Consider the following 21,503-nt stretch of genomic DNA (forward strand, 5'->3'; position numbering starts at 1 on the left):
AGTCAACAGAAGTCAAACTCGAGTCAACAGTCCATGTTTGACCCGACTCGCCGAGTGCACCCATGTGACTTGTCGAGTCCACTCATTTCCTCAGAAGTCTCATGGAGGCCCAGCTCAGCTCGTCGAGTTGACCCCCAACTCGTCGAGTTATCGCATGATCAAGCTCATCGGGACAAACCCTCACCGACTTGTCGAGTTGGCTCATCGACTCGACGAGTCCATTCAAACTCAATCCTCATTCAGACGATTCTAAGTAGATCTACTACTCCACACATTAGATCTAGCATCTCAAGACTCAGTTGTCACGTACAACTTAGATCTTTACGCTCATGCATTGTGGTTTTGCTCCAATCTACCAATACGTGTTCTCACAAGGTGTTAAACACCATAATCCTCAAATGGATGAATAAAGTTGGGACTTTTGGGCTCTAGGGACCTCACAAGTTTCAGGTCTGAGGTTTTAAACCTCTTGATAATTTAGTATGCTCGAAGTCCTAAATAAAATGTGATGAAAACCCTAACTTCTCAACTCATGAGATCTAACCAAATAAAAGGGGAAAGATTCAATCTTTTTACCTTCCTCTTGAAGCTCTGGATGAAATGGCATGAACCCCAACAACTCCTTCTTGTTCCTTGCTGAACAAATTCCTCTTCCTCCTCTAAGATGCACTAAAATCCTTCAAGGTTAACTTGGAGACTCTCTTAGCTCACTACACTCGTTTAGGGTTTCACACAGAAAGGTTAGGCAGCTGGTGAGGCAGAAATGAGGGCATAAGTTCCCTTATATAGGCCCCAACCTCGGGAAATTAGGGTTTCACAACATAGCACCAACTCGGCGAGTCGGCTCTTTGACTCATCGAGTCCATTCATTAATCCCACACTGTCAACTCGATGAGTTGGACTCACAACTCGTCGAGTCACTCAATAAACCTCAATATTAAACACATGAAATAATATACCTGGAAATCCGGATGTTACATAATGTTTTTCTAAAATAAAGAAAACAATAAAAATACACTAATTAAAACAAATAACTAAATTTATATACTAAAATAATAATAATATTCCTTAAACTAGCTATAATAATAATAACATAATTATCAAATAACTTATTAACTTTGTTTATTACTTAGGGCCCGTTTGTTTATGTCTGACTAGGACCGAGTCAACGATTTGGGCTGACTCGGTCAAACAATATGGGTTTGATAAGGTAGCTTTCTCAATCAGACACAACTGGCTCAAATGATTCTCGGTCAGACCTTGAGGCGTTGCTGACTCAAAAAATTACCTCCATGCCATCTTGTTTCTTTATTCCCATCGTGACCTAACAGAGAGACAACAAAGAAATTGGCCGCCATCACACAAATCAGGAGATCGTTGCCATCCCTCCCAGTCTGACTATCGGCCAAAGACTTCCCTCCGTTCCAGCTTCGACGAGAAACACAACAAAACAGGTTCGATTCTCGGTTTTTTTTTCTTGTGATATGCATAGAATGTGATTGAAGAGATTATCCACATGGCGTTTTTAGAGGATTTTCGTGTTTGTTGTGTTAAATGTGTTTAATTTCTGGATGTTTTTACCTTTTTATGTCGAATCAATCAATCTTTAAATCATGGTGTTGCTTCTTTGCTGAATAGAAGGTTCTCCTAGTTATTCAACATTAATTTATTTGTTCTTTGTGTTTGTTTAACATTAAACTCTTCAATAAATTGTCAAAGTTCTAACTAATTAATTTTAGAATCAAAATTCATCCCAAACAATTGTTTTACAATCCCTAAACAATTTCAGTTCTACATTTATTTTACAATGGTTTAATGCTACAATGACAAATTTCCCTCAACTTTGACTTCAAAAGCAATTCATTTGATTCTAAAAAGTCAAACATCGACTCTTTCACATGTTGCTGTAATGTTATGAAATCTAAAACTATTTGTTTAAATGTTATGAAATTAGAATCATTCTTTGCTCAAATTTATGAAATCTGAAACATGGTTGTTTATAAGCTATGAAATCAAGAATCAGATTTTTTTTGTTTATAAGCTATGAAATATGAAAGTTTATGATGGCAATATTGGGTTGGAACAAAATTTGAAATCTTTTTTTGTGTACAAGCTATGTTGGCAATGCATTGAGGTTTTTTTTTCTTTTTTTAATAAGCTATGAAAGCTGGAAATTTTTTTGTTTATAAGCTATGTTTACCTTAATTGTTTATTATTATTTAAGATGATGTTGATTCATTGGTAGAAAATTATTTTAATGTTAAAATTTTTCTTGATCTTAATAAAACTTATGATAAATTACTTTAAATATTAATGTTTTAGGATGTTAGTTTGGAGCGAAAGTGAGGACAAAACTTTTCTTGATGCATGTATCCATGAACTAACCACTAATGGTCATGAGGGTTCTAGGCTTAAGGCTAGTTCATGGAAGATAGTACGCAAAAAATTAATGAACGAACACAGTAAAGAGGTTGATCAGAAGCAAATGAGAAACCACTTTGACTACTACAAATCAAAGTATGTTGCTTGGGTGAAACTGAAAAACAAAACCGGCAATATATATGACCCTATAAAAAATAAATTTAACCTGACAGATGAACAATGGAAGGAAGAGGGGAAGGTAATATTTTTATAACAAATACTATTATAATTATTTTTTTAAAAAACTACTAATATTTATAAAAAATTGTAAGCAATTGAACAAGTTCGTGTTGTCATTGGAAACTAAACCCATGCTATTTCCTGATCTTTGCACCCAACTATTTGAAGGGTCTACCTCGACTGGCTTTCAAAGTTGGGGGCCATCTTCTATACTCCCTCGTCTTGTAGAAGAGTTTATTGCCCATGATTTTAATGATGATGTTCCAATGGAAACCTCAACCCAACATGTAGGTGCAAGTGAAGAATCTTCAGGGCGTTCAAAAAATACGGAAGTTGGTGGGAAAAAAAGAGTTGGTGGAAAAAAGAGAGATGCAAGGGCATTAGAAGTTGAAGAGGAGATTGTAAAGCTTGCAAGGTCGTTAATGGAAAAAAAATGAAAGAATTGAAAAAAGTGAAATGGATAAGGATGTTGATGCGTGTATGGAGAAATTAAACAAAATGGAACGGGGAGAAGAAGATGAAAGACACATGACCGCTCTTTTGCTATTTTGTGAAAGTGCCGATGTTAGAAAAGTTTGGTTACAACTTTCACATACTAGTTGTGAGTCGTGGATTATGGGTGCGGGTAGGAAGTATAGTTATCTTTGATGATGTTTACTAGTTTTTTTGTTGCATGACTTTTGGATCCTATGTTTGATGACTTTTTGGATGTTACTTTGGATGATGTGTACTAGTTTTTTTTTTTTTTTTTTTTTTTTTTTTTTTTTTTTTGTTATGTGACTTTTGTTACTTTGGATGATATCTGGAAATTGAATATGACTTTTGTTATTTACTAGTTTTTTCTTATATGACGTTTGTTATATGACTTTTGTTACTTTAACATGTTACCTAATTGTTTGTAACAGGTTAAATATGGTTTCTGATGGTGAAGTTGTAGTTTTTCTTTTACTTGTGTTTTATTGGTTGAGGTCAAACCGACACAGGCTAATCAGAATTCATAGAAGTAGAGATAATGATTCAAGCGGGTATTCGTGTACGCAAGATTTGATGTACGGAGACCCTACACAATGTTTTAATATGATGCGTCTTACACAAGAGGCATTTGCTTTATTATGCAACCATTTTACCCAAAAAAATTGGTTGCAAGCTAGTAGGACAATAAGCATTGAAGAGAAGATGACTATATTCTTACATGTTATAGGACATAATGAACGTTTTCGCACGGTGAAGGGGAGATTTCATCACTCCACACAAACGATTCATTAATGTTTTTCACGAGGTCCTAACAACAATGATGTGTTTTGCAAAAGAAATTATAGTACCAACAACTCCTAATCCAACAAGACATAAATCGGAACAACATAGACGGTTAAAATTTATTTTTTCCGGAGCAATAGGTGCATTAGATGGAACTCTTGTACATGCGGTTGTACCCGTTGATCAACAAACTCGTTATAGAGGAAAAGGAGAATATTTTCAAAATGTAATAGGAATTTGTGATTTTGATATGATATTCACATTTGTTTGGGCTGGATGGGAGGGTATAGCACATGATTCAAGAGTTTTGAAAGAAGTCGCATTCAATTCGACTTCTAGATTTCCATTTCCTCCGCCAGGTTTGTAATCTTTATATAATTTTTATTATCTATCTTCTTTATATAATAGGTGTCATTATATAATATGTGTCACATTCATTTGCAGATAAATATTACCTTTGTGATGCCGCATATACAAATATTCGTGGGTTTATGGCTCCATACCGCAATACTAGGCATTGGTTAGCCGATTTTCGAAGAGGCAAACCTTTAACTAGAGAAGAAAGGTTCAATTATGCTCATGCACAACTTAGAAATGTTATTGAGCGTGCTTATGGTGTATTGAAGGCGAGATTCCCAATCTTAAAACAAATGACTCCTTATCCTTTTACAGAGCAAAGAGACATAGTCATTGCTTGTGTCGAGGTCCATAATTTTATAAGGAAACACAATATAGAAGATGACTTGTTTACAAATTTTGAAGAGGACACTATGGTTACTCCTGACGTCCAAGGTGGGGGGAATTGATAGAGAAAACATACAAGGCATAGAATGGGGTCCAAAAGTCGTTGAATATATGCGTGATCAGATTGCAAATCAACTTCTTTCACCTACTTTACATTAAATTATTATGTTATTTTAAATTTCATTATGTTTTTATTAGGATATTAAATGATTTATGTTTAATTTACATTTTGTATGACATTTTTTATTTGTGTGTAATTTACATTTTGTATGACAATATGTATGTTTTTATAATTATTCAGCAACTTAATCCATCACTGTATATAACAGCAGGGTAAAATGGTTATTTTTCATCACTCAGCACATTCAGTCAGATGTACAATTAAACAACAAAATTTCTTACTCAGTCATGATTTCTTACCCATACAGACCTTTTCCAGTTAGAACTTTCTCAGTCAGCAACTATCAAACGGCCCCTTACCCAAACTACTTCTGCTTGCGGTGTACACCAACCCCGACTTTCTTTAAATCGTATATGTCTCCAACCTTCTATATGTTGCGGGTCTTGTCCTTTTTCGCTCTATCATAAACCAAAAACAATTAATATATTTATATAAGTGTTAATAAATTTTTTATATAATACAAATAAATTTAATTACCTCCTCACGTCGTCTATTTGCATATATTCTACTTTCATGAGAACTTGTAAATGGAAGTTTGGACCTACATTCTTTACCTTTTTCGCACTGCTTCCTATTACCCTCATCCAAAAAAAGAAGATCAATCATCTTATCCCAAGCTTCGTCGTTCATATCATCCGGTAGACATTGTCTTGCACCTTCCACATCCTTATATCCACCAACCCTATTAAAATAAAATTTCACTTGATATTTTTGCTCTTTATAAGCTCTTTGGAAATTGCTCTATATAGCCGCTCGAATGGCTTCCCACATACATGTACCCTGATACATATCAAGATCAAAATATTTCTCCAATAAAAAACAAATTTAATTAGTAAAAAAATATATTTAAAAAGTATAAAATTTTTCAGATATAAAAAGTCTGTACTGTACTTACTTCAATCTCATGATACATAGCTGTATAGTAATGGAAAGGAACACGTCTCCAAGTCCTATAATGGAATGGTACATGATTTGCCACAAAGTTTGATATAAACATTATCAACATTTTGTCATTTGTATTTATGAATATATAGCCCCCCCCCCCCCCCCCCCCGATGCTATCAACTTCCACATGTAAAGGTTTTTGACCGTTGACATTGAACTTTTTTTTTGCATATTTAAGCATCTTCCATTTCCACGCCGACACGTCGGGTTTGTTATATTGACACATAGAATTGAAAATTTATAAATTTAAAACTTTAAAAATATATCCAATATATTTAAGAATTTCATGCAACTTACAAAATTGACAACCCGCCGGTATCTTGCTTGCGAGCTCATGTGGAGGCCGTTCCTTGCCGTCTCCTCCATGCCCCCTCATAACATGTGTAGCCATTTGTTTAACAAATATTAGAAAATATACTAAACATACTTTAAAAAAACTAATAAACAATTTTAAACAATCAAATGTATAACAACCATAACATACCATCAATCAGAATCATCACTAGAACAATATACATGTACAACATCATCATTAATGAATTCGTCATCGTTTATGAAATCGCCATAATTATCTGAAGAGTACGTACCACCACCATCATCGTCATCATTAAAGAAACTTTCATCATTTATAGTAGTAGCCACAATTGATTCACCATCGTTATCATTATCTAAAGAGTACATATCATCATCGTCAATAGAGTATATATCATCATCATCATCATCACCTAAATCGAAAAATAAGGAAAAATTATTATATCGAGTGTCACTCACCACATCTATCTCATTAACATCGATACTTGGATGATCCCAAAGTTTTCGATGATGAACATCTTCCACAACCCTCCAGTTATTGTTTCGAGTAGGATCTTAGAGATAAAACACTTGTTTAGCTTGAGTAGCTAAGATGTATTGTTGATCATCATACCATGTTTTACTGATATACCATTCATGACTGGTATCGATAACAACTATATTCTTTTTACTAATTAAGCATCCATTACCTAATGCTGCATTGAACCATTTACCACGAAAGAGTACAACTGAGTAACCATGTAAATAGTGCAACTCTATGATGTCTTCCAGTTGACCGTAGAATGGTGTACCGTTTACTCCTTATGTAAGAAACTTAAACTAAAAATCAATGATTCAACGTGTTTTAACAAGAAAAATATATTATAGGGTATGTTATTTAAATCATAATTTTAAATGTACAATGTTATGATAAAATATAAACAAAAATATAATGTTATAATTAACAAAAGTATCATAATGTTGTTAATTATAACATCATACTTTTTTTTTCTATTATAACATCGTACTTTTAATATTATATTACATAATATTTTGGTTTAAAAAAATACTGTTTAATTCGATTTTATAATTAATTTAACTTGATTTTATAATTAGTTTAATTTGATTTTAAAATTAACTTAATTGTATTTTATAACTAATTTAATATTTTTTTTGTTATTAGTTTAATTTTCTAAATTAATTAATTTGATTTTATATTAGTTTTATTTTATTTTAATATTAATATTATTTTGATTTAATAATTAATTTAATTTCATTTTATAATTAAATTTAATTTGATTTTAAAAATAGCTTAATTTAATTTTATAATTAATTTAATATTTTCTTCTTTGTTACTAGTTTAATTTTTTAAATTAATTTAATTTGATTTTATAATTAGTTTTACTTTAATATTAATAATAATTTGATTTAATAATTAATTTAATTTGAATTCATAGTTAATTAATTTGATTTTAAAACTAACTTAATTTGATTTTATAATTAACTTAATATGTTCTTTTTTTATTAGTTTTTTTTAAATTAATTTAATTTGATTTTATAATTAATTTGATTTGATTTTAATCTTAAAATTAATTTGATTTTAAAGCTAATTTAATTTGATTTTAAAATTAATTTTATTTTGTTTTAATATTAATATTTGTTTGATTTTAAAACTAATTTAATTTGATTTTACAATTAATTTGATATTTTTTTATTGATTTTTTAAAATTAATTCAACTTTATTTTATAATTAATTTAAAATTACTAAAAATACGTTACTATTAATAACCTAATTAAGCTAAAGTCGTAATGACCAACATTAAGTTACTAACAAAATTAAACACTTTGAAACCATATTAACAAGAAAAGAAAAACATAATAAACTTCTAATGCAATTATCCATGTAAATACAAATACTTCAACTTATCAATGCAACACTTTACAATGCAAACAATAGCATCTAAATACAAAAACTATAACTTATCAATTAAGAACTTTATCACTTTAACCCTAAATATCACATAATCATACATGTATACAATACATTTAATTTTAATTTTTATTTCATTTTAAACATACAATTCGACTTTCATATTTCAATTTCATACAATTAAGCATACAATACATCAAATTTTATTTCTAATTTCAAACAATTAAGCAATACATCTAATTTCATACAATCATACCTTGTAGCACCTAACATTTTAGATATCATGGTGTATTGACAGAAAAAAAATCATAAACTTGATTCACGTACTGTGGTGTGTTAATAGGAAAAAAAATACAAAACTTACTTCAAAATCGATGATGAAGATAGCTGAATCACCATAAATCGTTTTCTTCGGTGGTGGTGAAGGTTGTTGCCGACGGTGATGAAGGTTGTGATTTATGGCTCCAACAACTGGAAACAAATCCCCCAAAATCAGAGTAAAAACTCAAGCTATTACAAATCAAGAAGAAAATAAGGACCAAGAACCATACATTTAGGTCGCCGATGAATGAGAGTGGCTGGAAATCGTCTGCGTCGCCGAAGCTTGAGAGGGAAAAGAAATTGGCAGTGACTGCAAAATGAATGCAGATTGCGACTTTTATTACAGGGAAACCCTATGCCGACGACAAGTCGTTAACATATGTAACACGAAACTACGTCGTTCCACTTTACATCATTAAAAAATAATAATAAAAGGGTTTTCTAGACGACATATCGTCTGGACAAACATTTCACGCAGATCGATCCCACTTTTTCCCGAAGACATGTCGTCGGTATAGGATTACGAAACGACATCGTCTTACTTTTCTACAACACGGGTTAAAAATAAGTCGTAATCGTTTTTTAATACCCTGTACAACATAGGTTGACGAAAACGACAATGTCTTGATTTTCTACGACAATGAATATAAATAAATCGGAAATATTTTTTTAATAACACCGATGACATGTCGTCGGCATAGGTTTTCGATATACCACCAATATTTTGCCCCTTTCCGATGAGTTTATGCAGACGACGTGTCGTCGACATAGCTTTTCTGGTCAAAGAAATATGGTCAAAATTGGAAAATGTTGTACAGATGACATGTCGTATGCATAGCTTGGCTTGTCGACGACATATGTCGTTTAGAAAGGTGTCGTTTGTATACGTTGTTCTTCTTGTAGTGAGTTTTGAAGAAGATAATGAATTTGTAATGTCTAATACTTAAATTTACAAAAGAAAACAAAAATCATGTATTTTTCATTCAAATTACATGTGGGCATCTACGTGGACAATACCGATCCATGCCGTTTAGAACATATTGAAATCTATGTTAACATAATGTCTATTGAAACCAATAAATGGGTAAAATATGAGGTCGTACTCTTATTTAAAAGCTCAAACTAAAGTTTGGAAACTTACAATGTATAAAAATAATGATTGCACTCACGTTTTAAAACAAAGGTAAAGTTAGTTGGGTTATAACAAGATTAAGAGGCTGTTTGGTAGCATCTGGATGATACAAATGTCTGGATGATATAGAGGCTCTGTATAAATACGTATCTGAATGATAATTTGATGTTTGGTCAGACATCTGAATGTCTATCTCTTAATGGTGAAAATGATCAATTTAACCTTCTGAACTATTTGTTACTGTTTGGTTGGATTGAACAACTGTGTTGAATGATACTGAATTTATAAATAATTATAAATAAAATACAAAACTTCATATAAAATCCAAATTAAACATAAAATAAAATACAAATTAAAATTCATACAACATCCAAATTAAACATCATATAACATCCAAATTAAACAGAATCCTCAACATGCAACTTTAAAGTAATTGATTAGCAATCTGATTACGTAAATTATCCATATATTCATTGTCTTGGTTACCCCATAGAATGCAGTGTACGCTTTGGTCATCACTTCCTCCACCTACGTCAACAGTAAACATAGTGTCCTCTTCAAAGTCCATAAAGAGAGTGATGGCCGATGGTGGTGGGTCGATATTTGTTTGTGTGAGAAAAAGAAAGGATGAGAGGAAGAAGATGAGGGTGGAGATTGTGATTATGTTCATGAGAGAGAGAGAGACGACCATGAGAGAGAGAGAGGACCAGCCGTGTGCAAAAAACAAAGGGTAATTTTGTCATATAACAAAACTTAACAGAACCTGTTAACAAAGTTAGTCATAAGGACCATTTGTGTGCAAGGTTTGCTCCGTAGGGACCATCTCAAGGGAAAAAGTTTCGTAGGGACTATATCAGGGAAAAACTATAAAGTTAAAGGACCATTCGTGTAATTTGTTCTTATATGATTTATATCTTTTAATGTATATAATATAGTCACGCCTTGAAAAACGTCAAGGCTTGTCATGGTTTAACTTTTACCTTGCCACCAAACCACGTCTTACGTTATTTAAAACATTGATTAATACCATCAAAGTCACTTAAATTAATGTCGGACGAATCATGAGAAGGGTGAGGAAGTGTAGAAGATGGCCCCCATCCATGAATGCCAGTCGCAACCGACCCATCGAACAACTGAACACAAAGATCAGGGTACACTAGTAGAGAAGTTCTCAAAGTTTCTACCATTCTGTTCGACTCCTTGAAAATATTATAAATATTATAAAATATTACTTCTAATAAAAAATCACAATACCTTAATCTCTAGTTGCCATTCGTCTTCTTCCATGTTAAACGTGTTAGTTATAGGGTTATAAATGTTGCATGTTTTGTTTTTTAATTTCAACCAAGCACCAAATTTTGCTTTTAGATAGTCGTATCAAATTTTCATCTGTTTTTGATTAACTACAAAATTGTATTTTGTTTTCAATCTTTCAGCTACATTCTTCCATGAGCTTGCTTTCAAACTACTCCCTTCACGCTCGTAAGTCGTAATTTCTTGAATACAAGCTTCAAGAAATGCTTTTTCAACACCTTCTATCCGTTTCCAATTAATTCTAGGCCTTTTTTGTGCCATATCTAGTATTCAAAATTCAGCAAGAACATATTTAAACAATAAAATCCAGCAACATTACAGAAAAATCAAGCAAAATCATAGCCGCAACTTAGCAAGAACACATATGGCACAAAATTCAGACTTCACACAAATCAACAAACAACCCCTTAATTACATATCAACAACAAATCAACAAGAACAAACCACAACCACAACAATATGCTTAAAACTCAATTAGATTTCACACAAATCATTCACCCAAAAACAAATTGATCAGCCAACATAGCAAGACAGCAAGAACATGCCAACAACACATTGAGATTTCGTTTCCAGAAACAAATTTAAGAGAGAAAAAAATTTTAAAATCGCTCCAGTGAATAAGGAAGAAAAAAAATCGCTCCAGTGAAGTTGGAAACGTACCAGCAAAGGGGAGGAGGTGGCGAGGAAGGAGGCAGCGCATGTGGAGGCGAATCGGTGTTGAATGACGTCCGATTGCAAGCTGAAATCGGTGGAGGGAGTGTTTTGTTGTTCACTGAAGTAGAAGGAAGAAAAAAAAAGAGGCGAACGATTTTAGGGTAAGGGCATCAAAGGAAAATCTTTCATCCAGACTCCTTATACTTTTTTTTTTAATATCTGGTTGATTAAGAGGCTAAAAAACTTTCAACCAAACGCTCTGAATCTGAATGATCCAGAGCCAGTCACTTTATGAAATGATTAAGAGGCCAAACAAACACTCCCTAGTTGTAATTAGTTTTCAATTTGTATTTCAAAACTTTACGTATAAAGTAAACCTTCAAAATAACTTTTGAAATTATAAAAACATGTACTTCTGCCAAGAAAAAAGTTCACGAAACAACTTTTGTATGAAAAGCTTGTTTTACAACTCATATTGTACTTAAAACTCAACCAAGTTTTGAACATGCTAAAAATATGTGATCATAAGTATGTTAAAGATAAATTAATAATCAACTAAAAACTCAACCAAGTTTTGAATATGCTAAAAATATGTGATCATCAATATGTTCAAGATAAATTAATAAATTTGATCATTTTGATTAATATCATGGTTGAAGGAGTATAAACATTGTTAACATATTATTAATTCAGATTTATACGTGTAATCAGAGCTTTTATTGAAAAAATATCCACCTTGTTTTTATTGAAAAAATATCCACCTTGTAATATTAGGGAGTGGTGGTGATTCTATTTCATTTAAAAAAATGCCAAATAACGAACACATTTTCTCCGCTTTCTCTTTCTTATCTCTTCTCGTTAACCAGCTGAACACCCTTTCTTAATGAACCCTTTGACGAAAACCAAGAGGAGGGGTGGGAGGGCTCAACAACTCCCACTCCTCTTAACCTTATACATAATAATTTATTGAAAGGTTTACACCAAATTTGTTAAACATATTATATTTACAATATCATATTTTATTATATTAAAATTAATCAACCATAGAATTTGTACAAAATTTATAAATTTTTTTTAAAATAATTTTTACCAAACTTTTGGTCATCATTATATATATATATATATATATATATATATATATATATATATATATATATATATATATATATATAACCAAAACTCCTTTTATAATTTTTACTATATTTTTTACAACCTTGTTCTTTCATGTTTTTATAAAATTAGTTTTTTTTTAATGAACATAGTTTTGTTTTACAACCATTCTCCAATATACCCATACATACTCACTTCATGCATGGTTGTTCATTTTGTTTCATCTTTATAGATTTAGTGTATTTTCTTAAATATTTTTTTACACATTTGTTTTAGTTATGTAATAGTATAAACATATATTATTTGTAAGAGGTTATAATTAAAATAGTAAGAACATATTGTGAAAACGAAATTGTAAAAAACATTAGCTTATAGAAAAGAAAAAAAAAATCTTGAAAAATGCGTATAAAAACAAATATATCAAAGGACAAGATGAATAAAATTGTAAAAAAAAAATATTTTCAAAGAAAGTAAATTGGTAAAAACGCTAATATATAAATCCATATAAAATTAAAAAAAAAAAAAAAAAGCTTAAAAAATTATATAAAAAACTTTTAAAAAAATCATAACAAAAATTAACATTTTAATCAAAATTACAAAAATATGAATAACATGTCATACCTATAAACAAGATCAGAACAAACTTTTATGTTAGGTTATTTCTTAGTGTTTTAAAATGTGTAAATTATAACGATTACATATTGCAAGTTTGCAACTTTCTTAGAAAGATTAATTCAATGGTCAGTTCTTAACGAAAATCTGTGGAGATGCTTAAAACCCTAGGTGAAATTTTGATGATGCGAAACAAATAAGCGTTTTGAGGTCTAAAGAGAACAGGAACGTTTGGAAGTTTGATTAATCGGTGGCTTGAATTGGAGACTCGATGATCAAAGTGGAGAAATTGATCTAGTTGAGTGGCCACATTAATTCGAATTTTTTGTTCTATGGATTGATTAAGAACATTAGAGATCTAATTCCTGTGGTTCTAAAATTCCCCCGAAGCAAAGGTGCGTGCATCTTCCATTTTTTTTTACCCCCGACCGATAACCGTGTTCGCCGTTAGAAGTTCGAGCTCCTCCGTCCGGCGACGTGATAGACGCCATCGCCATGTCTATCGATATCAGAACCTTAAAGGATAGGTAATATTTTCCCTTGGAATTTACTGAAATCAATTTTGGTCATATTGAAAAATATCATGTGGAGGCCTCTTTATGCATTTCCGTTTTCTTCATCTTGTAGCCTTCTCTACCAGCTTAGATTATGTTTGATACAATGAATAAATGAGTTATCTGATGAAATTCGGTGAATTTTGTTCCTGATGGTTTACAGTTGGCTCCACTCTGATCGATCGGAAATCAGTTCACCGAACTTGATTTACAGAAATGCTTAAGATCATAAAAAAAGCATCGGAGTGATTTCTGATGTAGTTTGCTTTTCTTTGTAGGTATATTGAGTCTTGCAATGCTTGTGAAACAGTTCCTAATAAAGCAGTTCTATCAGCTTTCTTTAAGGTTCGCATCATCATAAATTAGTTTTATGTTAATTCTATCTGTATACCAATCAGTTAGCATTTTCATGATGCAGGCTGAGATTAAGAAATCAAATAATGAAGAATCCACCTTTGTGATCTTCTTAGATGACTTAAAAAGCATCGACTTCCATCCACTTTACAACATCTTTCTCCAAATTGATCTATCAGAGATAGACACAGTTGACATTCTTCAAAAGTCATCATGTTCTCTAGATGCAGATTCTGTTCTACTGTTACTACATGCAATAAACCAAAAACTTCGCATTGTGGATCTTCAAGACAGGACATTTGGCAAAGATTTCTTAATGTAAGTATTTTGTTTCTCCTTTTTCTTTTTAAAAAAAACAAAAGAAAATGTAAATCAACATCAATTCATGCTTGTTTACAACAGGGGGATTTCATTAGGAGGCTTATCATGCCAAATTTTAAACCTAAAGTTTTCACATTTCCGGAAGATCAATATGATTGGGAAGTTTCTCCAGATTCGCACTCTCAATCTTGATTTTAGTGCATCACTAACAAATTTCGGGAAAGATTGTTTTTCTCATATGCCAAATCTAAAATCCCTTTCTTTATGTGAAACAAAAGTATCAAATCTATGGACTACAAGTGCATCACTTGCAAAACTTCCATCTTTAATTGAACTTCGGTTCCAGAGTTGCTTATGTTGTGATGATACAAGGGTATGCCCTCGATCTTTTGGCCCAAAAGATAATGAGAGCACTAGTTCAACTCTTTTAGATCATGGAATTGAAAAGATAACACCTTTTTTAACTACAGAAGACACAAGTTTGTTTTCCAATTTGGAAGATGAACTTTTTAATTACAATACAGTTCATGAAACTGTAAGTGAATCGGATGAGTCAACGGATAGTGAAGTTGACTTTTCAAATACTCATCCTGGAATTAAGTTGTTGGAAGATTTCACATATGGACCTAGTGCTTGGAATGGATTACTTGATCTTCCTAATGAGGTTAGCAATAGTATTATACTATTATTCCATATTTTCATCATACCAAACATACCCTTAATCTTTAATCTTAATCTAACTTTATAACATTATTCAATAAAAAAAAACAGATTTTTCCAAACACATGGGGATTAGAAGAAACCGAAGAATCTTTTCCAAGTTCATCAATATCAAGACCTATTAGTATACCCCGAAAAAAGCATCTTTCATATCACCCTTCACCAATATGCTATGAAAAACACTATAGAGAATACTTAATCTCCTCATTTCCTAATTTAAAAGTCCTCGATAACATCCCAATAAAAAAAACCGAAAAAGAAAAAGCCTCCATCATCTACTCACAAAAATTCGAGCATCTCCCATACAAAAGAACAAACAAAGAAAACGTTGTCACCATACTTCAAAACCGCGAAATCAAACAAAAGGGTATTTATGGAAAGTCACAATATTCTTATCCAAGATCACTTGATGCTTCCAAAGTTGGGTGTGCAGTGTTGCCTTGTTTGCATCCACTTTCTTTAAGTTGTAGCAACAATGTGATAATACAAAGAGGTGATGGAAGAAAATTTCGTCCAAGACAATTTGAATATCATCCGAATAATCCAAGTCTTATGGTTATTGGAACTTTGGATGGAGAAGTTGTGGTTGTGAATCATGAAAGTGAGAAAATTGTTAGGTTTATTCCATCACATGGAGAAATGAATAGTGTTCTTGGATTATGTTGGCTTAAAAAATATCCTTCTAAGGTATGTCATTACATTTCTTTATCAATACCTTTTCTTTTTACTTATAAATTATAATAGTAATGCACTTTTATTCGGAGTTAATCTCATAAAAGATTTTATATTTTGTGTTTTTTTTTGGATTAAACCCTAACTTTATTTTTATTTTTTTCTGAAAAAGACCATGTGTTTTTTTTTATTTTTTCCGAAAAAACCCTCGACTTTGTGTTTTTTTTTTCCGAAAAATACTGTCGATCTTCGAACTTTTTCCGAAAAAACCCTCGACCTTTTTACTTATTTCCTAAAAAAGCCTAGTATTTCACAAGTTTTTTCCGGAAAAAAATGACTAAAAAGGCCGGATTGAAAAAAAGGGTTAATCTCATAAAAAAAAACCTTATATTTTGTGTTTTTTCCGAATTAAACCTCAAATTTCTTTTTTGCCTGATAAGGACATATTTTTTTTTTCATTTTTTTCGATCTGTACCTTTTAGTCATTTTTTTTCCAAAAAAAATTGTAAAACATGAGGGTTTTTTCTAGAAAAGCTAAAAAAGTTGAGGGTTTATTTGGAAACATTTAGACGGTTTAGGGTCTTTTCGAAAAAAAAAAATACAAAGTTGAGGGGTTTTTCGGAAAAAATGAAAAAATACAAGGTCTTTTTCAGGAAAAAAATAAATTTGAGGTTTAATCCGGAAAAAACACAAAATATAAGATTTTTTATGAGATTAACCCTTTCGAAAAACTTGTAAAATGTGAATTTTTTTTTGGAAAAAAGTAAAAAAGTTGAGGGTTTCTTCGGAAAAAGTTAGAAGGTCGAGGGTATTTTTGGAAAAAATGAAAAACTACAAGGTCTTTTTTAGGAAAAAAATAAATTTGAGGTTTAATCCGGAAAAAACACAAAATATAAGATTTTTTATGAGATTAACCCTTTCGAAAAACTTGTAAAATGTGAATTTTTTTTCTGAAAAAAGTAAAAAAGTTGAGGGTTTCTTCGGAAAAAGTTAGAAGGTCGAGGGTATTTTTGGAAAAAATGAAAAACTACAAGGTCTTTTTTAGGAAAAAAATAAATTTGAGGTTTAATCCGGAAAAAACACAAAATATAAGATTTTTTATGAGATTAACCCTTTCGAAAAACTTGTAAAATGTGAATTTTTTTTCTGAAAAAAGTAAAAAAGTTGAGGGTTTCTTCGGAAAAAGTTAGAAGGTCGAGGGTATTTTTTGGAAAAAAATGAAAAAATACAAGGTCTTTTTCAGGCAAAATATAAATTTGAGGTTTAATCACACAAAATAAAAAGTCTTTCACGAGATTAACCATTTTACTTGCTATCAATAACGGATTTGTGCCTTGTATTTTTAATTTTTAATTTTTTTCATATTTCAGCTTATTTCCGGTTCCGACAACGGTTTACTGAAACTGTACGACATCCAACATTCCGATTCCGATTCCGGTTTCCCCCGAACTCCGGAATCAAATTCCTTCGACGAGTTTGACCAGTTGACTTCAGTCCACGTGAACTCAAGCGACGAACTATTCCTCGCAAGTGGCTACTCAAAACACGTTGCTTTATACGACATCAACACCGCTAAACGCCTCCAAGTCTTCACCGACATGCATCAAGAACACATAAATGTCGTTAAATTCGCAAACCATTCACCATCCATGTTTGCCACGTCATCATTTGACCATGATGTTAAAATGTGGGATTTAAGACAAAAACCCATTCACCCATGTTACACGTCCTCTAGTGGTCGAGGAAATGTCATGGTTTGTTTCTCTCATGATGATCATTATCTTCTTGCTTCCGCTGTTGACAATGAGGTAAATTTAATTTAAATTTAATTTAATCATTTTATATATATAAAATGAATAATATAAAAAATAAATAATTAAAATATTTATATTTTATTATAGGTTAAACAATTATTGGCGGTTGATGGAAGGCTTCATTTGGACTTTGATATAGCACCAACGGGAAGCTCTCAGAATTATACGCGTTCTTATTATATGAATGGAAGAGATTATATTTTAAGTGGGAGTTGTGATGAACACGTGGTGAGAATTTGTTGTGCTCAAACTGGAAGACGCCTTAGAGACATTTCATTAGAGGGAAAAAGTTCCGGATCTTCCATGTTTGTGCAATCTTTAAGAGGAGATCCATTTAGAGTGAGTTCTTTTATTTAATTATTTATTTATCCTTTTTTTTCTCCTTCATACTTTGACTTGCGATTTTTTTTAGGATTTTAATTTGAGTGTATTGGCGGCTTACTTGTCTCCAAGCTCAAGCCCAGAAATTGTAAAGGTTCGTTTTCCATACATTTCCTTACACTGTCTGTTGTTATCTGTTATCTGTTATTTGTTAATGGTTTGATTTGTAGGTCAACATGTTGACTTCGAAGGATGCAGAAAAGGAATTGTTGGATGATGAGCCGATGCGTGTAGGAATTGGTATGGGAGGAGCGTGAAGTGTGTGTGTATATATGTTGTGTAGGATGAGAAATGATGGAGGATATGAATGTGAATGATTGTGATGTGTAGAATTGGAAAGTAATGTGTGTATGTGGGTTGTTGTATCAATGTATTAGAGAAGATAAGAAGAGAGAAATGTGTATGTTGGTTGGATAGTGTTTCTATATGTAATATGTAATGGGCTTTTTATATTTATTTTGCTAGTATCATATTTAGTTAGTTGAATCGAGAAAGTGCAACGCGACATAGACATATCCAAGTTTACCGAAGTGGACTTGAAAGATGATTAAATATGTAGTTTGATTCATTTATTTTGTTATTTAATCGTTTTAAATGATAAAATAATAGGATTTTGGAGCCATAAATTCCGAGAAATAAGGAATTTATGTTTACGGTGAACAATCCAATTAAAAGAAATAACAACAATATCATCAAATAATATATTTTGTTTAGGTCTCTTAAGATCAAATACACATCTTTTTTTGAAGTTCTAAATAGTCCACCCAGGTTGTGCTAGAAATAGCCTCCAACACCAATCGTTTACTAGACGACAAGTGCATCACATCCAACAAAGACTTGAAACCTCCAACCCATATCAACAAAGAGTTTTCATTATCACACCATCGACTCAGTTTCTGAATCAAAGTTTTTGCTACCCTACACTCCACAAATAAATGATCATCTGTCTCAACATGATCTCTACATATAGGACAATGAGAGCTCGAAATATGAACCCCTCGAGTAATTTATTCCATCTTGTTTCCTCTACACAATGAGACAAAGACAAATAATCAATTACAACCCCTGTGTCTTTAACACAAAAGTCAACATTATTAACAATATCCTATACCCAAGCATCCTTATTGCTAGTAAATGTCACATTATCCAAATCTTTTAACAAAGTTGAGAGGTGCACTGAGAGCTCGACCTCTCAGATCACATCTCCATCTCCATTTCCGATCCCCACCTTTAGGTCTATCTACAATGAGACAATTAACATTAGCATCAAGAGCTACCAATCTCGGGTAAGTTACTTCTGAAGCATCATTTCCAATCCATACATCCTTCCAAAAAAATGTATTTCTACCATCACCGATAAATTTCTTAAGAGAAGATAGAGGGATAATTTGTCTACAATGAAGATTCAAAATTGAATCCACAATAGAAAACCAAACACCTTTAATTGAAAAACATTTACTAAGATCGAACCGTGCATTATAACCCTGAATAGATCTAATAACTTTAACCCATAACGATTGTTGACCATCCCCCATCTCCATTTTAACAACAACGCTTCATTAAAAGCCTCAAGCTTCCCACTCCCAACCCTCCATTAGTTTTAGAGGCTAAAATCAGCTTCCATTTAACTTATGAAATACGTTTTTCATCTTGATCTATCCCCAAAAGAATTTAGCTCTAGAAGACTCGAGATCCTCATCAACTTTATTGGAATATTAAAGAGCAAAAAATAATAAATACCAAAAGAGCCAAGCACTGAGCGAATTAAAGTATACCTCCCTCCACTGAAAGCATTTTAGATTTCCAACCATTAAAATTTGATCTAAATCTATCAATAATAGGCTCCCAACTTTTAATACGCAACATATTTAGACCAACCAGAACACCAAGATACTTACACGGGAAAAATCAACCTCACACCCCACCATTGCTGCAAAACCGTGAACCCCCAAATTAGTGACACTGACCCCAAAAATCTTTGATTTATCAACATTTATCTGAAAGACCTGAAACCTCATAAAAACATTTTAAGATAAGAACAAGATTTTTAACATTCTGTCTTGTCCAAACACCTATAAAGATGGCGTCATCTGCATAAATAAGATGAGAAATTGAAATCTGATTGTCACCAATTTTTATAGGTTTAAACAACTCCAAGGTAATCGCATCAGACATAGCAACATTTAGGGCCTCCATGATAAGAAGAAAAAGAAAATGATATAAAGGATCTGTTTGTCTAAGATCTCTCTCTAAGTGAAATTCCACCGTAGGGTTTCCATTAACCAAAACCGAAGCCTTTGAGGAAGCAAGACAAGCTTTGATCCAAGAAATCCAGTTAGGATCGACTCCCATAAAATACATCACCTTGATAAGAAATCCCACGAGTTGAATCATAAGCTTTTTCAGATCTATCTTAGAAATCATGGTTTTCTTTTTCCATAGGCGGATGTAGTGTATAAGAATGGTATGCAATTGCATACCCTTAAACTTTTCTTACATATGCTAATTTTTTCAAAAATAATATATATTATATATTAAGTATTATGTTTGCATACCTTAAATCAATATTTGCATACCCATTAGTAGTTTGATTTGGTGGCAAAACCAAAGAATATCTTTTTCCATGATATGTAAAAAGCATGGTTGCAGAAATCGGGATTAATCGGCGATTAATCGTTTGGCGTTCTCCAACCGTCGAAGATTAGGGCAATAATCAGAAATTTATGATTAATCGGGTTTGGCGGGATTAATCGGCCTTGGCGGGATTAATCGGTCAACAAAAGTCAACAAAAGTCGAAAAAAGTCAAAAAATAAAAAAAAGGTCAAAAAAAGTAAAAAAAAAAATTTAAAAATTCAAAAAACCAACTTTCTTTTTTTAGTCCAAAATTTCAAATATTATACAAAAATGTTCATATTTTCGTATTTCCAAATTTCTAAATTATAATTTTTCTTATTTTCTAATTTTGAAGTACTTGTTTTTCTTAAGATATATTAATATTTAATTAATTTTAATATTTTATTAATAATCTATGCTTCCCGATTAATCATCGATTAATCCCCGCCAAGACCGATTAATCCCTTAACATCAGTTAACCGTCGAGCTACTGTCAAATGATTTTTACAACCTTGGTAAAAAGCGGCAATTTGTTGAATGTATCACTGTGAGTCGTGAGAAGAAACTTAGGTTAGAATCAAATTTGAGCCTTTAAATATAAGGTGTGCTTTCTTTATTTGAATTTTGTATTACAAAATATAGAATACTTATATATCAAACTATAAAAATCATTTAACATTGTATAATTAACAAATCTGAATTTTATCAAAATGTAAAATTAGAAAAGAAAAAAATATCGAGACGTTAACATAACCATAATGAAATTTCGATTTTGACAGATTTTAGATGATGATTACTTAACTAATTATTGGTTTTTTTAGTGTTAATCCATTTTAAGTGTTTATTTTTTTCTTTCTTAATTTTTACAAAGTTTCTATACAAAGCATAAAAACTTTTTAGTTAAAAGGACCGATATCATGCTAATTGTATTCGCCACATATAGCCACATGTTACTATAAAAAAAAATTTATAGACCGCATA

The 21,503-nt window shown here is 31.6% G+C and overlaps 2 protein-coding genes across 2 annotated transcripts; both read left to right on the plus strand.

The window, feature by feature from the left end:
- The first annotated feature begins 3,057 nt into the window (after window positions 1-3,057).
- LOC145064458 (uncharacterized) lies at window positions 3,058-4,664 on the plus strand. Its single transcript, XM_079011907.1, has 4 exons — window positions 3,058-3,179; window positions 3,507-3,634; window positions 3,999-4,217; window positions 4,303-4,664. Exons 1-4 carry the CDS (start codon window positions 3,058-3,060, stop codon window positions 4,662-4,664), a joined length of 831 nt encoding a protein of 276 aa, XP_078868033.1.
- An 8,481-nt stretch (window positions 4,665-13,145) lies between these two features.
- LOC145061406 (protein DWD HYPERSENSITIVE TO UV-B 1-like) lies at window positions 13,146-18,364 on the plus strand. Its single transcript, XM_079008862.1, has 9 exons — window positions 13,146-13,619; window positions 13,925-13,991; window positions 14,065-14,318; window positions 14,403-14,985; window positions 15,093-15,728; window positions 17,084-17,521; window positions 17,615-17,866; window positions 17,940-18,002; window positions 18,079-18,364. The coding sequence occupies exons 1-9, from the start codon at window positions 13,588-13,590 to the stop codon at window positions 18,163-18,165; spliced, it is 2,412 nt and encodes an 803-aa protein (XP_078864988.1). The 5' UTR covers window positions 13,146-13,587; the 3' UTR covers window positions 18,166-18,364.
- The last annotated feature ends 3,139 nt before the right edge of the window (window positions 18,365-21,503 follow it).

This window comes from Lactuca serriola, chromosome 7, assembly GCF_051521515.1.
Source record: "Lactuca serriola cultivar US96UC23 chromosome 7, Lser_US96UC23_V15, whole genome shotgun sequence".
Taxonomy (NCBI): domain Eukaryota; kingdom Viridiplantae; phylum Streptophyta; class Magnoliopsida; order Asterales; family Asteraceae; genus Lactuca; species Lactuca serriola.

What these genes read in the sequence shown, in the direction of transcription:
- LOC145064458 (XM_079011907.1), top strand. Translation starts at nt 3,058, where the DNA reads ATGGATAAGGATGTTGATGCGTGTATGGAGAAATTAAACAAAATGGAA. An exon ending in TGATTCAAGCGGGTATTCGT is followed by an intron (nt 3,635 to 3,998) that starts GTACGCAAGATT and finishes CCGGAGCAATAG; the next exon opens with GTGCATTAGATGGAACTCTT. An exon ending in ATTTCCATTTCCTCCGCCAG is followed by an intron (nt 4,218 to 4,302) that starts GTTTGTAATCTT and finishes ATTCATTTGCAG; the next exon opens with ATAAATATTACCTTTGTGAT.
- LOC145061406 (XM_079008862.1), top strand. Translation starts at nt 13,588, where the DNA reads ATGTCTATCGATATCAGAACCTTAAAGGATAG. An exon ending in TTCTATCAGCTTTCTTTAAG is followed by an intron (nt 13,992 to 14,064) that starts GTTCGCATCATC and finishes TTCATGATGCAG; the next exon opens with GCTGAGATTAAGAAATCAAA. An exon ending in TTTGGCAAAGATTTCTTAAT is followed by an intron (nt 14,319 to 14,402) that starts GTAAGTATTTTG and finishes TGTTTACAACAG; the next exon opens with GGGGATTTCATTAGGAGGCT.